The following is a 14743-nucleotide window of genomic DNA, read 5'->3' on the forward strand; positions in this document are numbered from 1 at the left end:
ATTTCATTACTGCAGTAGCTTTTTCTAAGCTGTTTAAGGGCACAGCTGTTCTCCATTTGTGGGGTGCTCCATGGGGAAGTCTGTCTGGAACTGGTGCACCCCTCCTAGTAGGAAAGGGTGACAGAGCTGGGACTGTTTAGCCTGGAGAAGAGAAGGTCTGGGAGTTTCTCTTGAATATGTAGAAATACTTGAAGGAAGGGTGCAAGGAGGATGGAGACAGGCACGCACTAGAATACAGGAAGCTTCCTCTGAACATCTAGAAACAGTGTCACTGTGAGGGTGACCAGGCATTAGCAAGGTTGCCCAGGGAGCTGGTGGAATATCCATTCTTGGAGGTGCTCAGAAGCCCTCTGAATGCCTGGGTGCCCAGCTGTAGGTGACAGTACTTGAATAGGAGGTTGGGCCAGACAAACACCAGAGCTCCTGCAGCCTCTGCCACTCCTGTGTGTGTGACTGGGAGATGTGCAGGATAGGAGACAGCAATGTGGGCACTGGCAGCACAGGGAATGGCGTGGGAGCTGCTGAGATTTGTGCTCCCTTGTCATCACAGGGTCCAGGAGTAGAAATGAAGGAGAAATGGTGCAGCTCTCAGCACTTAAGTCTCTTGTTTTTCTCTGTTCCATAGCTTTTCCAGTACTGCTGCAGTCATTTCACCTCATTTTCTGCCTTGATGCCTTAAGACCCTTTTAGGTTTTTTTTGACTTTGCTAATTTTTATAAGCTTTACATGTAATTATAGTAGAAGTAGATTTTAGAAGCAGCTATATTGTATTCCTCACCCTTTAGCACCCTTTAGTTTACACATTTCTCAACCCTCTTACCCCATTCCATGCTCCCTGTATTAATCCTACCCCTGAATTCAGTAGAAATGTTTAGTCTCTTGTCAAGGCAAAGCCTATGCTGTTTAGAGAACGCTCATATCTTGGCCTGAACAGCAGAACAGAGTCAAGAACTGTTGTTCTTGACTAACCATGTACCCTTTGTGCTCTGAGGATGATGAGAGTGATGAAGAGGGGGTCCCGAAATACACCCTAGACTCAATTCCCAGGGGGTGGGCCCAGGGCGGACCAGAGCAAAGGCTACAGGGTGGGCAAAACTTGGATTGGTCAAGCAGTATTATAAAATGTAACATCTCAGGCACAGCCCGTGCGCGTCCTGTAACATCTGTGCCTTGGCACAAATTAAACCCTTTCCTTATCTCACCCTCAGTTAACTGCTCCTGGGTTTTTTTCTTAGCATCAGCTGAGCTGGCATCAGCCTCGCTTTCCCAACTGTGTTTGATTCCCTAGTGTGAGAGCAGTCCCTTGCTGTCTAGTGGGTAATTATTTTTCTTCCAGTTTCCTATTAGAAACAAAGCTTTTTGGCTTTGGAAGTAAGCATGACTTTCCTGAAAAATACCAACTACGCATAATATTAAATTCAGTTTTATACTGGTTTTTATTTAGAATTTTTTAGAATTACTTGCAAAATAAAAATGGCAACTGATTAGGCAGTAATGCCAGTAATATAATGATTTAAAAATGTCTCTACTACTCAGTATTGAAATAGCTTTTATCCTGTTTAAAATAGTTGTCTTCCAGTTGCTCCAAACTGAACCATCCCAAGTATCCACAGGCATCTTGTTACATGTAGTGTCCGTTTTCATGAAGTCGTACAGTTCAAGATGTGCCTGTAAAATACCAGAAAGACAAATAATAGTTTTAGCACAGCAGTATCAATCCCCTGCCCATTTCTGTGATTTGTATTGTGTGATTAGTCAGCACTTAACTCTCATTTTAGCTTCTCAATTGCCATTCAATGATCCTTGTGGGTCCCTTCAACTCAGTGTATTCTATATTCCTCTGATTATTTGGTATGTAAATACTTTATTTAAGCTCCGATTATTGTTTTAAAATAGACATGAAAGCAGATGAGTGGCTAATTTGGTATTACTTCAATTGACAGAGAGATTACTAATAATCTCTCATATTGCTTTGTACTTGTAGATCATTAGGTTGTAAAATCTTTGCTGAGGGGACCTCCAGAGGTTTGGCTATTTAACAGTGCTTACCCAGCTGCCAGGAAGCTAATGCCCAGTGTTGTGTCAGGATAAACTTAGGTACAGTTGAGGACATCCCATCTTTTTGCTTAACTGTTGCATAAATATAACTCGTGGCAGAGCTTTTTCCAAAACTTCCTTCTGACCAAGTGTTTACAAGGATAACAGAGCTTAGTAGTAGCTTCGTTTGATGAGGAAAGCTGAGCAGGATGCCTTCAGTTTAACCATAATGAGTCAAGGGAAAAGAAATTTGTTTACCTCTTAATTGGAAAAAAAAATAGCTTGACTGTAACAGAAGGCATTGTGATGTTTCAATATCTTTAATTTTTTCCTGTTTTTTCTAGGGTCCAGGTGTATCTCATCCCTATGATAGTGGGCACATAGCAATGACTTACACAGGTCTATCGTGTCTGGTTATTCTTGGAGATGATTTAAGTCGAGTAAATAAAGATGCCATACTGACAGGACTGAGAGCTCTCCAGCTGGAGGATGGAAGGTAAAAGATATTTTATAGTCTGCAACTCTCTGGATGGTTAATAGTAAGCCACATGTGGAAGGAAACATAAGAAACACATTTTTTATGAAAGTAGGTATATAATCTTTTTGTTCTATTAGAAACAATATCAGTCACAAAACACATGCCAGTGCATGTGCTGACTTCTTGCAAATAGTTGTCATCAAAGTATATTAACTAGCTCTTTGAACCAGAGGCTTGTCAGGCAGCAAGAAACAGTTGAAGATTATTTATTGTCACACGTAATTCAACTTTTTACCTATTTCTGTTTATCATAGAATCATTTAGGTTAGAAAGGACTTCTAATATCATGAAGTCCAACCATTAACCCAGCACTGCCAAGTCCAGCACTAAACCATGTCCCTAAGCACCACATCTGTTGGTATTTTAAATACCTCCAGGGATGGTGACTCCCTCACTTCCCTGGGCAGCCTGTTTCGGTGAAGAAATTTTTCCAAATACCCAATCTAAACCTCCCTGGTACAACTTGTGGCCATTTCCTCTGTCCCACTTGGGAGAAGAGACCAACCCTCACCTTGCCACAACCTCCTCTCAGGTAGTTGTAGAGAGATAAGTCTCCTCTGAGTGTTCTTTTCTCCAGGTTGACTGCTACAAGTTCCCTCAGCTGCTCATCATCAGACTTGTGCTCTCAACCCTTCCCCAGCTCCCTTTCCCTTCTCTGGACACGCTCCAGCATCTCAATGTCTTTCTTGTAGTGAGGGGCCAAAACTGAACACAGGATTTGAGGTGCAGCCTCACCAGTGCTGAGAACAGCGAGGCGGTCACTGTCATGGCCCTGCTGGCCACTTTCTTATACAAGTATCCAAATCATAGCATCCATCATCATTTTAAGAGTTTCTGAGATTGTGCCAAAATAACCCAGATACAATAATTTTAAAATTTTCATGGAGTTTGAAAAGGTTATAAACATAAGAAATGAAAAACTGAATTGAAGGCTATTTTCACCGTTTGTGTTGGTATTAGCAATTACATTTACACATACATTGGAAACTGATCCTGACGATAAAATCAGGAAAGAAAGCTTTGTGAGCTATTGGGATTCCTAGGAAGGCAAAAAATTCTGCCCAAAACAGTAAATGTCAAAATGTTAACTCATATATCAGTATAAACTATAAAGGGTATGAATGAATAAATAAAGACCAGTGTCATTACATTGCTGGAAATAGTCACCCAGGCCCTGAAATGTTGGTAGTTCTATTCATTTTCCTTGGCTTAGAGTCACATCTTCTAAAAAGAAAATCTAGCATAGCTTTGGGTTATATTTATGAGACTACTGTAAATAGAAGTAACTAATCTTTAAAGGAAACACAGTGCAATTCTATGAACTGCTTTTCGTATTTTCTGGTGTAACAGGCGACACAGTGTCTAAGACAGAAATGTTTCTTTCAGTTTCTGTGCTGTGCTAGAAGGAAGTGAGAATGATATGAGGTTTGTGTACTGTGCTTCCTGTATCTGCTACATGCTCGATAACTGGTCAGGCATGGATATGAAGAAAGCTATAGACTACATCAGAAGAAGTATGGTGAGTATTCACAAAATGTTATTTCTTTCAACAGTTTAACATTTAGAGCTTTATTTCTTAATTATGGCTAAGAAATCTCTTTTTCCAAATTTATGTGTTATGGTAATTCCTTTATTTCCTCTTCCTGCTTTAGCAAGTTGAAATTGACAAAGTACATTGGTTTTTTTGCATTTGTATTTTCATTGTAATGGGTGTGCTATCAAGATAATTTTGTTTGGTGTGTTTGTTCACTTCAAATTAAATCTTTTAAAAATATATAAAATCATTAAAAAATTTAAAGCAAGTTTTTGAAAACTGAGGCCTGATGTTCCTGTAACTTAGAAAAAGTATATAAAGCACTGTATCAATAAAATCCTCACATTTCATTGAGCTGTAGGCCTGATTTTTAAAAGATACACAGATTTAAAGGAAAAACTAATTATTGACATCAGTTCATACTTAATAAGTGTTTCCAATTATGCACTTCATTATTTATTTATTAGATACTTGAAATGAAGGAAAATACACATGATTATATCTGTGTGCTGTCTTCATATTTCGTTGGAGTAAAGGAGTTTTTTCCTTTTTTTCCCACCATGATATTTCATTAGTTTAACTGAGTTTCATTTTCCAAGATTAAAATAAATTTTGTTTAAAGAAGCTGAGCAAGCTTGAAAACTGCAGTTCCTTGAATGTGAGTAAACATGTAGTAAACTCTTTCGGTCCACAAAAAAGACCCAAATTTATAACAACATACAACTTCTGCTGTAAATGAGTAGTTGCTGCCAGCAGTGAGATTGTAAAATTTATGTGAGAAACAAGTCTAAAAAAGGCTTAATTTCCTGGTTCATACCAAACTGGGTTTTGTTTCTTGTTTATTTTTAAAGGAGGTAGTTGGATGCCTAAGTTTTTTTTACTGTACCTCACAAGAAGCTTTCTGACACACTGCCATGGTCTTGGACGGACCAAGGGGATCAAGGGCAGGGCTCAGTCATAGAAGCATATGGACCTGCAGTCTGTTCACACTCTAGTAGCACCTTTTACCCGCCTTTTACCTCTGTTTTCTTTTGCTTGTTCTTCCTCAGTCTGCTTTGATACTTCCCTTTCTCACCATTGATCCTTTCCCTAGACACCCCATAATAAATTATGCACACTCCTGCATTCCCCAGAGAACACTCCATAATATTATATAATCCTGCAATTTTCTTCCCCTGCATCCCATAAGAGCCCCATTACCCCGGTGGGTGGTAACTCGTGGTAACTCACCTTAGTAGCAGAGGTTCCCAGGATGAGAATATCCCTGCTGAATACTCTTGGTGTGTTTCACCTGGGGACAGTGATTTATCCATTCTCCTTTCACAGTCTGAGGGAGGAGCCAAGGCAGAGTGCTAGCTTTTACTGATTAGGTCAGGAGAATTTTTTCTCCTCTGATCCTTTCTGGACCTTTGTGTTTACTGAGTTTAGCCTTTAGTCAAATAGCTTAGAAGAAATTGAATAGGAGAATCAAATACTAAGAAAGAACAGAAAACGAAAGAGCAAAATCCTCATTTTGTAGTTCTGTACATGACATTGACTGTTAGTTAGCATTTTGAGCATTTGAGTGCAGTTTTGGTCCCAAAAGATAAGATGGAACTGTACAGGGTACGAAGAAAGTTGAACTGAACTGTGAAAGTACGATCCAGCTTGTGTAAAAGGAACATTTAATATACTAGGACTCTTTATTCTGGAAATAAGATTGTTAAGTGCAGTGTGACAGAGGTATGTAAAGAAATAAGTAGCACTGAAAAGATGAAAGGAGGAGGAAGCAACTCTTTCTTTCTAAGACAAAGCTAGAGAGTATCATATAAGGCCATTAACAGAGCAGGCAAGTGGAGATTCTTTGAAAGTTTGGAGCTTTGAAATGGCACTGGAGATTTACTGTCTGCAGTGATCTTGAACCAAATTTATGCTTTGCTTCTAGAACTTAGCATTAAGTTATACCTGCAAATTCCAGTTGTTGTGTACCTATTGGGATAATTGATACCAGTTAAAATAATAACTAAATAATAATTAAAATAATTGAAGCCTGAACAGAGCATGACTTCTTGGAAGGGCTTGTACTAATACTTCATTTGACCAGTGATGTAAAACCGGAGACTGGGCATGGTCAAAGTTGAAAAGCTACTGTGGCTTATCATGAAGATTGTGTCTTTTCCTGGCTGGCTCAGAGAGTAACTTATAGAGATCCTATCAGCAGTGTTCTGTAGACAACAGTAATCTTAGCATGTACAAATGTGTGACAAGATGCTGTATTTTTGTCCAGGTTTACTGTGAGTTGGTAAGTTGACTATACACTTCGTTCAGTAGGACTTTTTTAAAACCATTGGTGTGCTGTTCATTCACTCTAGGGTTGATGTGCACGTGTGCACCAGTTTCATCTGTGTTTTCTGGGTTTGGACTGCTTGGTCAGACAGTGTTTCAGTGCATTAATTCAGTTGCAAGGTGTCTGGTACTTCTAGGAAACTACACACAACCTTTGCCTCCTGCTTAGTCACGCTTAGAGCTAAAGATTTGTCTGAAGAAGACCCAGACATTCAGGGATTCAGACATTCATTGTGAAAATCATTTCACAGCAGTGGTTGTTCCTTCCTTTCATTCATCTCTTTCCACCACTCTCCTTGAGACGTATTCCAGTTCAATTACTTCTCATATGAACACAGTATTTCTGAAAGTGTATCTCATAAATAAATACAATGAATGTGAAATGTGGCATCCATGAATGTAAGCTCGATTTCTCCCATTAAGATTTTGTAGATGATGCTAAAAATAACCTATGTATAGAACAATTCAAAGGAAATTCTATTTGAGATTATATCATTTGTTACTCATTGTGTAGCTAACTATGCAGTGCATATAGGTATAGACTCTATTGCAAATGCTTATTCCTGTTTTGCTACAGTATCACCTTGTTCTGTCACTTTCATTAATTATAGAACAAAAGAGATTGCCTTACTCAGTAGTAAACTGCTTTGACAGACAGGTGTGGTTTTGATTTACTGTTGTATGTCATCATTTGCACATAAATGAAGCACATGACAGTTAACAGAATTTTTTCCAGTTTTCTAGATTGGCATACATGTGAAGTGCAACTAATATGGACTGAGAGTAGCATGGCTGGTTAAACACAGTAATCTTTGTAATAAGGTGGTGAATTTTTTAGCTTATTCTTTGAAATTTGTTCCCTTCCATGATGCAGCATAAGAATTGTGACAGATACAATTCAATACAGCTGAAAGAGGGAGCATGTTTGTGTAGTTAGGCATATCAAGAACAGCAGAAGATTGGTACATTAAACAAGATTTAAAATATTAAAAAGAATTGAGTGTTTATACAGAAGTTTGGATAGCCTTCTTGTTATTGCTTGACTAAAAAGTATTTATGCAATGCTGATCACAAAAATAATTCTAGACTAGTTTTATTGTCAGTAAAATAGTTGAATTTCAATCACACAATTTTTATCAGTACAGGTTGATATTTGTCTTTTATGTTCAAAAGTCAGGTATATCACTAATCAAAACACAACAGACACTAAAATGCTGAAATTTTACATTACTTCTAGAGACTCTATAATACTGCTTTTTGCAACATTACTTGTTTTTTTTTAAAGTAGAGATATTGCAAGAAGCTTTAAGTATAGCATCTGCTTGTGCCGGTATCGTAGAGTCTCCTTGGAATGCAATTATATTAGTCTGTTGATATAATTAAGCTGGTTGTGAAACTTTCAGACTTGGAAGCAAAGGTTTGCTTCAAATCCCAACTGGATTTACACGTTTTCTGAGGATAGTATTTAATTATGCAGTTTTCATGTTGCAGTAACCCAGAGCCTCTCTTGCATAACTTCTTGATTTTTTTCAGAAGGACAAAGAAATAGAAGTATTTCCCTAGTTTTTTAATGCACACAAGTCCCCGAAAAACAGCTGCTGCCTGTAAATAAATAAGTTAAGCCAAAGATCAGCTATTGTCGATTAGAATTTCAAGCTAATTGAACAGCCTAGTATAGTAGACTGTCTGGGATACACTCTTAACAGCTTTTTTCCGGAGCTAATTACTTTGTCATAGGTAAAGCAAACCACCTCCCCTTACAATTGCTGTTTGTAGAGTTAATTAGCTTTGCCAGCATAGCTTTGCTAATCAACTTGCCTTTGCTTAGCAATTAATGGGTCTGTGGTGTGTGGTAGAACATTTGCATTGCTTTCTCAAAAGGCAGTGCCTAAGAGGTCACCCCATGTGCTTTAACATTCAGACATTCATGAGGATTGCTTAAAATTAGCTGATTCAAATTTTAGAAAGTCAAGCTACAGCTTGAAGTGTATGTGTCAGATGCTAGTCTTTTTAGTTGCTTAAACTTGCAGCAACAACTCAAAAACTGAGCAATGTAGTTTTAATCTAACTTCTTTGTCTGCTTTCTGTGACCTTTTTTCTTCTCAATGTCAGCTTTAAAAGCAAATCTACAAAACAATCCTTAGGTAATTCCTAAAGGCATGATAGGTCCTGTAGCCATTCTTTGGTTAGGACTACAGGAGTCATTGGTTTGTCAAGGAGTCCTGTATCTACTAGCCACTGTTGAGTGTTTTGGAGAAAACATGAGAAATTCATAGTCAGTAGAGGGGATGGGGGAAAGATTTTATCTTACTGCTTCTGGTTCCCTCCCCCTTGTTTTTTTTTGAAGTTTGATATATTTGCTTCTTACTAAAGCACTTCTTGGATTTGAGTATTGTACACACAGTAGTACCTTGAATTTTTGCATGTTAGCCAACTCTTGGGTTAGAGACAGATTACATTTAATTTTGTTTTGATTACACACCCATTTTTTCTTTATAAGGAGAAAAAAATGGGTTTGGGTTTTTCTTTAATGGTTATCTGCATCACATGCTTTTACTTTTTGGCAAAGATATGTTTACCCATTTTCAGACTTTTAACATACGTCACAACTAAAATTAATTCCATGGAAGTCATAAAAGCTTCCTACATTAAAATAGGTCTGATTTTTTAACTGCTTGGGGCCAAGAGCTTTTGGAGGTCCAGAATTTAATCAGGTTAAATGGTGCTTATGGTCTGATGACAATTTTGCTAGTAAACTAAGAAATTACAATGTCTGTGAAAGTGATGTGGTACTAAACCAACTGGTGTGTGGGATTTTTTTTCTTCAGTCTTATGATAACGGCCTGGCCCAGGGAGCTGGACTGGAATCTCATGGTAAGAATGTTAAAATGTTCTAAACCTGTTTTTAAGACTGGGATTGAAAATGCTGTAAGAGGTGCAGGGTATACCTTTCCTTCTTTTCTGATTTTGAGGAAGTGGGATGAGGAGGAGCAAATCCAAAACATGCCTCTGAATATGACGTCTTCTTCCCTTAGTTCCAGCCTAATATCAGAACAGATGGGCTCTTAATATATCAACTCCATTAATTTTACCTCATTAATGTTTTATTGAAAGATGTTGGCTGTGGTTCTCATCTCTTGCTGACAGATCAAACTTTTTCCACACGTGCCATTGTTACTCTGTGGATTTTATCTGCAAGAGATTTTGTGCAATGCACCTGATGATCTCCAGTTTCAACAGCTCTTAGTAACATTTCCTCTCATAGGTCACAGCATCTGTTGTCAGCTCAAATCTTGAAGCAGCAGTTTTTGTGGACAGGTGGTAGTTCTGAAGATAGGAATCTCCAAGAGACTGCTGTTTTTTAGCAAAATGTTTCTATGCCATGACATAGTGGTCTGCTTGTGACAGAGAAACTATTGACTTTTATATGAGTGATAATAAATTTAGTGCTGTGGTCTATTGGACTAGGTGGGGATTGGTCAAAGGTTGGACTCAATGATTTTGGAGGTCTTTTCCAACCTGAGTGATTCTATGATTCTATCAAATGTTTGCTGTCTTTATCCTTATTATTGAGCTTTGATAGGATTTCATCTGTTTTCTTCCTGCAGAATCGATAAAGCTGAAAAACTTAAATTATATCCCTACATATTAAAACAATTGGTCAACTAAATTTCTGTAGAGTGCTAGTGATAACATATAGCATTATGTCAGCAGCCTTCTCTTGCCTCAGAATGAACGTGACCTTAGAGCTCCTGGGGTCTTCCAGGACCAGGATAGTGTGAGGAACTTTGGGCCCCAGATCATCTGTCAACAGCTTATTTATGGTCCTTCCCAGCCTCTAATTTTATCATATCAAGGAATAAACTCATAATAAATGTAGATGGGCTTTAAAAAGTGATGATCATGCTACAAAAACAAAGAACATGAGTTTCTCTTCTAATTCCAAATTTTACCATGGAGTTTCCTTGACAGCATAAAATTCCTTAGAAGCACAATTTGTATATATTACAAACATGAGAGTCCAGGAGTCTTTTTACAGTATTAACTATGCTCTTTAATTTTTTTTTTTTAGTTTCTGCTCACCAGACACTTCTGTCTGTTTATGTCCTCTGGGAGATTGTATCTGAGACTGGCTTTGGCATCTCTGCTTCTCTCTGATTGCTGGCATCCCAATAGCTTTCTTTTTTAAGTTACAAATGAAGAAATGTTTCTGTTGCAATGCAATTTACTTATTTCTGGACTGCTCCCTAATGTAAATTACACAGTATTGAGAGAATAAACAGCTTTAAGAAAATTATTTCACGTTTATTTGTGCAAGAGCTGGGTTGAGGGCATTTTTCCTTTTTGACATACCTGCTGAACTGAAGTGTTCTGTCTGTTTGGATTTTACACTTAACATTTTTATACTCCTAAAAATCCATTCATTTAATTGTTAACACCTTAGTTAAAGTTCTGACTGAGATCATACAGGCTTTGGTGAAAATCTGGGTATCAAAGCATTGCAAATACAATATTCTCTTTTCACAGGTGGCTCTACATTTTGTGGTATTGCATCGCTGTGTTTGATGGGTAAACTGGAAGAAGTTTTTTCAGAAAAAGAACTGAACAGAATAAGAAGATGGTGTATAATGAGACAACAGAATGGCTACCATGGACGACCCAACAAACCTGTAGACACTTGCTATTCTTTCTGGGTGGGAGCAACATTGAAGGTAGTGTGCAGAACAGCTACAGGATAGTTATTGACTTGTTTTGATTTCTTTAAGCATCATTTTCTCTATTGAAAGAGTTAGATATTTAACACAAATGCACCGATGATTATAAAGATCTTTCATCTTGCAAAAAGGCAGGAAATAGAGGTTTACCAGATTACTACTTTCTCTCTTGTCACTGCTTACCTCTAAAATAAACGCTATATTTTAGTATTAAAAATATACTAATATTTAGTATTTTACTCTTATGGTCTAATTTCAGCTCTTGAACATATTCCAATATACAAATTTTGAGAAAAACCGAAATTACATCCTGTCAACTCAAGATCGCCTTGTTGGTGGATTTGCCAAGTGGCCAGATAGCCATCCAGGTAAAATTACTTTTAAATATTATGGTGAGTATGTTCTAAGCTAGAAATACATTGCAGCAGTCCGACATCTGAGAGGTATAAAGGAAGTTGTCTCCTTCAACAAAAAAAAAAAAAAAAAAAAAAAAAAAAGACAAAAATCCCTCAAAATATAATGAGAATTTCATGATTGAAATGGAAGGAGGGAGGTGTAGTTCAGTTTCTTCATCAGAAGGATTATTAAGCACTGGAACAGGCTGCCCAGGGAAGTGGAGTCACCATCCCTGGAGGTTTTTAGAAGATGTGTTGATTTGTTGATTTGGCACTTAGGGACATGGGTTAGTGCTGGACTTGGCAGTGTTAGGTTAAGGGCTGGACTCTGGTCTTAGAGGTCTTTTCCTAAATGATTCTGTGGTCGTTTTAGTCAAATATGAATTTACTGACACCTCCACAGATTAATATATGTTGAGAATTTGCAAGGGGCGCATGAAGTTCACATCTTCTTTCCATTTTAACCTATGATTCCATGGGCAGATAATCCAGTCTAATAGTTTGCTGCTACCCAGAGGAGGCAGATTTGGCAAGCTGTAGTGCTGGTGTAAAGTGGGCAGCAGGAGCAACATAGAACAAGAAATGGTGGCAGTTGATCAAGCTGCATGAATTCCTATCCTTAGGGTATTCTGTCAGGAAGGAGTGAAGCTAGGAAAAGTAATTACTTCTTTCAGTCCTCTAAATCTTGCTATTGGCAGCTACTGGCACTAATTTTAGTGTTTCAGTAGTTCATAATAGTTCATAATAGTTCAGCTGTTCATAAAATTATCAGCCAAAAACGCTTTCATGAAAAAAAATTTGTTTTCTGGACTGGAGATGTTTCCAGATGCTTAAATTCTTTGGCCATGGCACTCAGAAAAAGTAAAGTAGTGGTGCAAGTAGTTATAAAACAAAACTAGACACTAGTTCATACTGGTTCTGCTTTGGGCAGAACCTGATTTCTTCTGTCAAAACTCAGATTTAAAATATAGCACCTGATTATTTGTTTTCCTTGGATGTAATTGTCCAGGGGTGTTTGAATATAGGAACATTTGGCTGTTACAGCCTGAAATAATTTTATTTTTCCTTTTCTGTCCTTCTTTCAGATGCTTTACATGCCTACTTTGGGATCTGTGGTTTGTCATTAATTGGAGAATCTGGTATTTGCAAAGTTCATCCTGCCCTGAATGTAAGCACAAGAACCTCAGAGCGCCTTCACCACCTTCATCAGATCTGGAAAACACGGACTTTAAACAGTGTTCAGACAACACACACTTCTTTATGTGACTGATTTAGACTTGAATTTAGTTCTGGTAGCATAATTGTAGCCCAGGGTTAAAAGCCATGTATAACCAATGTGCTCTTTTAAGTGCTGGAGTCATACAATCAGATCTGTGTTGCTGGCATCACTTCAGTAGGGAGTTGCCTTCAGCAGGTTATTCTGCATTGTGAAAAAAGGAGATATTTTGATTATATAGAAGTTTGTCACCGCAGACTGTAAATGGCTTTTCAAATGGCTTTACTTCTAGGAAATCCCTTGAGGCGTTTAAACTTCATTTCAAGTTTATTTTTTTAAATTTGTGCATACTGTGTCAAAATATATAATGGGGAAATATTTTCAAAATCTGTTTACATATCGTGCAGTATAGCACAGAACCTTGGAGTTCTTTATGATCTTACTATTTGACATATTTTGGCTAGAGAATCTTCCATATTAAGTCTCAGTTAAAAATTACCTTTTATCATAAACTTTCAGATTCCATAAACTTTCTTCTAAAAAACAAACGAATTAAATAAAAATAAAATTATTTTATTCAATATACTGGACTTTTAATGTTGTGTGGCCTTACTAAATGGATTTCATAATTCTTCTGAGTAGTTTTTACACAATTGCAGTGCATTGTTAGCCAAACAAAGAGTTCTCATCTGAAATAGTTTCTTCATGTGAAATTCAATAAGAGTGTGGCATATTGATGTGTGTTAATAAGAGGTACTCAACACAGTCTTTTGGAAGTGTACCTGTGTGCAAGAGTAGCATTAGAACCTGTTTCCAAAGACAAGCCTTTGCAATACATTAAAATTGTACAACTGCACTCTGGTGACTTTTTCATATATATTTCTCTCCTAGTGTGAAGTAATACCAAGTTTCGTAACCATTCTGTGTAAAGAGCGAAACACTGGGCTTTAAAGTAAGCAGCAGTGGTGTACTGTTAGAGTGATGTTGAACATTCTCATTTAGTAGTGGTGCTTTACTTTGTATGCATGAAGTACTGTTCAGAATTGAAGGAAGTAACCTTGCAGCTGATGCATTTTTGGCCAGTCAGTTTGTGCATTTCCAGCGTTCAGTAGACACCAGGATGTCTTTCTGCTTGCCAGTTGTTAGGGCACATTCTTTTTTCTAAAGGACTTCCAAACACAGACAACTGAAGACTTCTGAAAACAGTTTAAGTACGCCATTTACCACTGCTGAGCCCAAAGAGACAGAATATAGACCCTTTCAGTCAGCAGAAAGAGCTTCAGGGATAACCATTGTCCTGATTCTGCAATGCGAGGCAAGTGAAAAGGGTAGCATAGTTGTACCTCTGTCACACGTCAGAGGCATCCAATAAGCATCTTCAGGCTACCAGAACAATCCCAGTGTCCAATCCTGTAGCAGCCTTCTTACCTAAATAAATAGTTTTTATTTCTATAGCAGATTAGTTTGCATGGCAGCATTGGGAACATCAGTAGTGCAAGTGAACTGCTTGGAAAAGTAGAGGAGGAGCAGGGGGCAGTAAAATACATGATGTGGACATGTCCCAGTGGACACTTCCCTTGGAGGAGGAGAGGCTACATGACTGTAAAAACTAAGTTGGGAGCAGTGAAACCAAGAGAACTGTGGGGCTGGTACTGTGGAGGGGGAACGATGTGCTTGAGTAGGACTGGTGCAGAGTAAGAGAAATGAAAACTGGGAGATAGGAAGGGTGGAGGCAAGAGAAAACTAGAGAAGGGAATGTGGAGTAAGAATGAAACCATACTGCTGGAAAGGATTTGAGCTGCCTAGAGTAAGATTAAGGGAGCAAGAGCGAAAGAGAGATACTGACTCAAGCAACATGAGGGAATCAAAGGAGGAGGGCAGAGCTTGGGGATTGGTTTTATTTCCCACATGCTGGGATGACCAGAAGTTCAGCTACAAATAAAAAGAAATAGTAAGATACATAAAAGAGGGGAACTACCAGGC

General features: G+C 37.9%; 2 protein-coding genes across 2 annotated transcripts in view; both read left to right on the forward strand.

Annotated features, from left to right (window-relative positions):
- The window catches only part of CCDC112 (coiled-coil domain containing 112), a 44983-nt gene extending 31642 nt beyond the window's left edge, over positions 1-13341 (forward strand). Inside the window, exons 13-18 of the mRNA XM_032676544.1 lie at positions 2382-2533; positions 3962-4094; positions 9263-9308; positions 10962-11146; positions 11409-11517; positions 12630-13341. The gene's annotated coding sequence lies outside the window, so the exon portion shown is untranslated. The remainder of the gene's footprint in view (positions 1-2381; positions 2534-3961; positions 4095-9262; positions 9309-10961; positions 11147-11408; positions 11518-12629) is intronic.
- Positions 1-13343, forward strand: part of PGGT1B (protein geranylgeranyltransferase type I subunit beta) — a 36249-nt gene extending 22906 nt beyond the window's left edge. The window contains 7 exon segments of the mRNA XM_032676545.1: positions 2382-2533; positions 3962-4094; positions 9263-9308; positions 10962-11146; positions 11409-11517; positions 12630-12764; positions 12767-13343. Of these exon segments, the coding sequence (XP_032532436.1) occupies positions 2382-2533; positions 3962-4094; positions 9263-9308; positions 10962-11146; positions 11409-11517; positions 12630-12764; positions 12767-12810 (804 nt within the window). The 3' untranslated portion in view covers positions 12811-13343.
- The last annotated feature ends 1400 nt before the right edge of the window (positions 13344-14743 follow it).

This window comes from Chiroxiphia lanceolata, chromosome Z, assembly GCF_009829145.1.
Source record: "Chiroxiphia lanceolata isolate bChiLan1 chromosome Z, bChiLan1.pri, whole genome shotgun sequence".
In the NCBI taxonomy this organism is placed as follows: domain Eukaryota; kingdom Metazoa; phylum Chordata; class Aves; order Passeriformes; family Pipridae; genus Chiroxiphia; species Chiroxiphia lanceolata.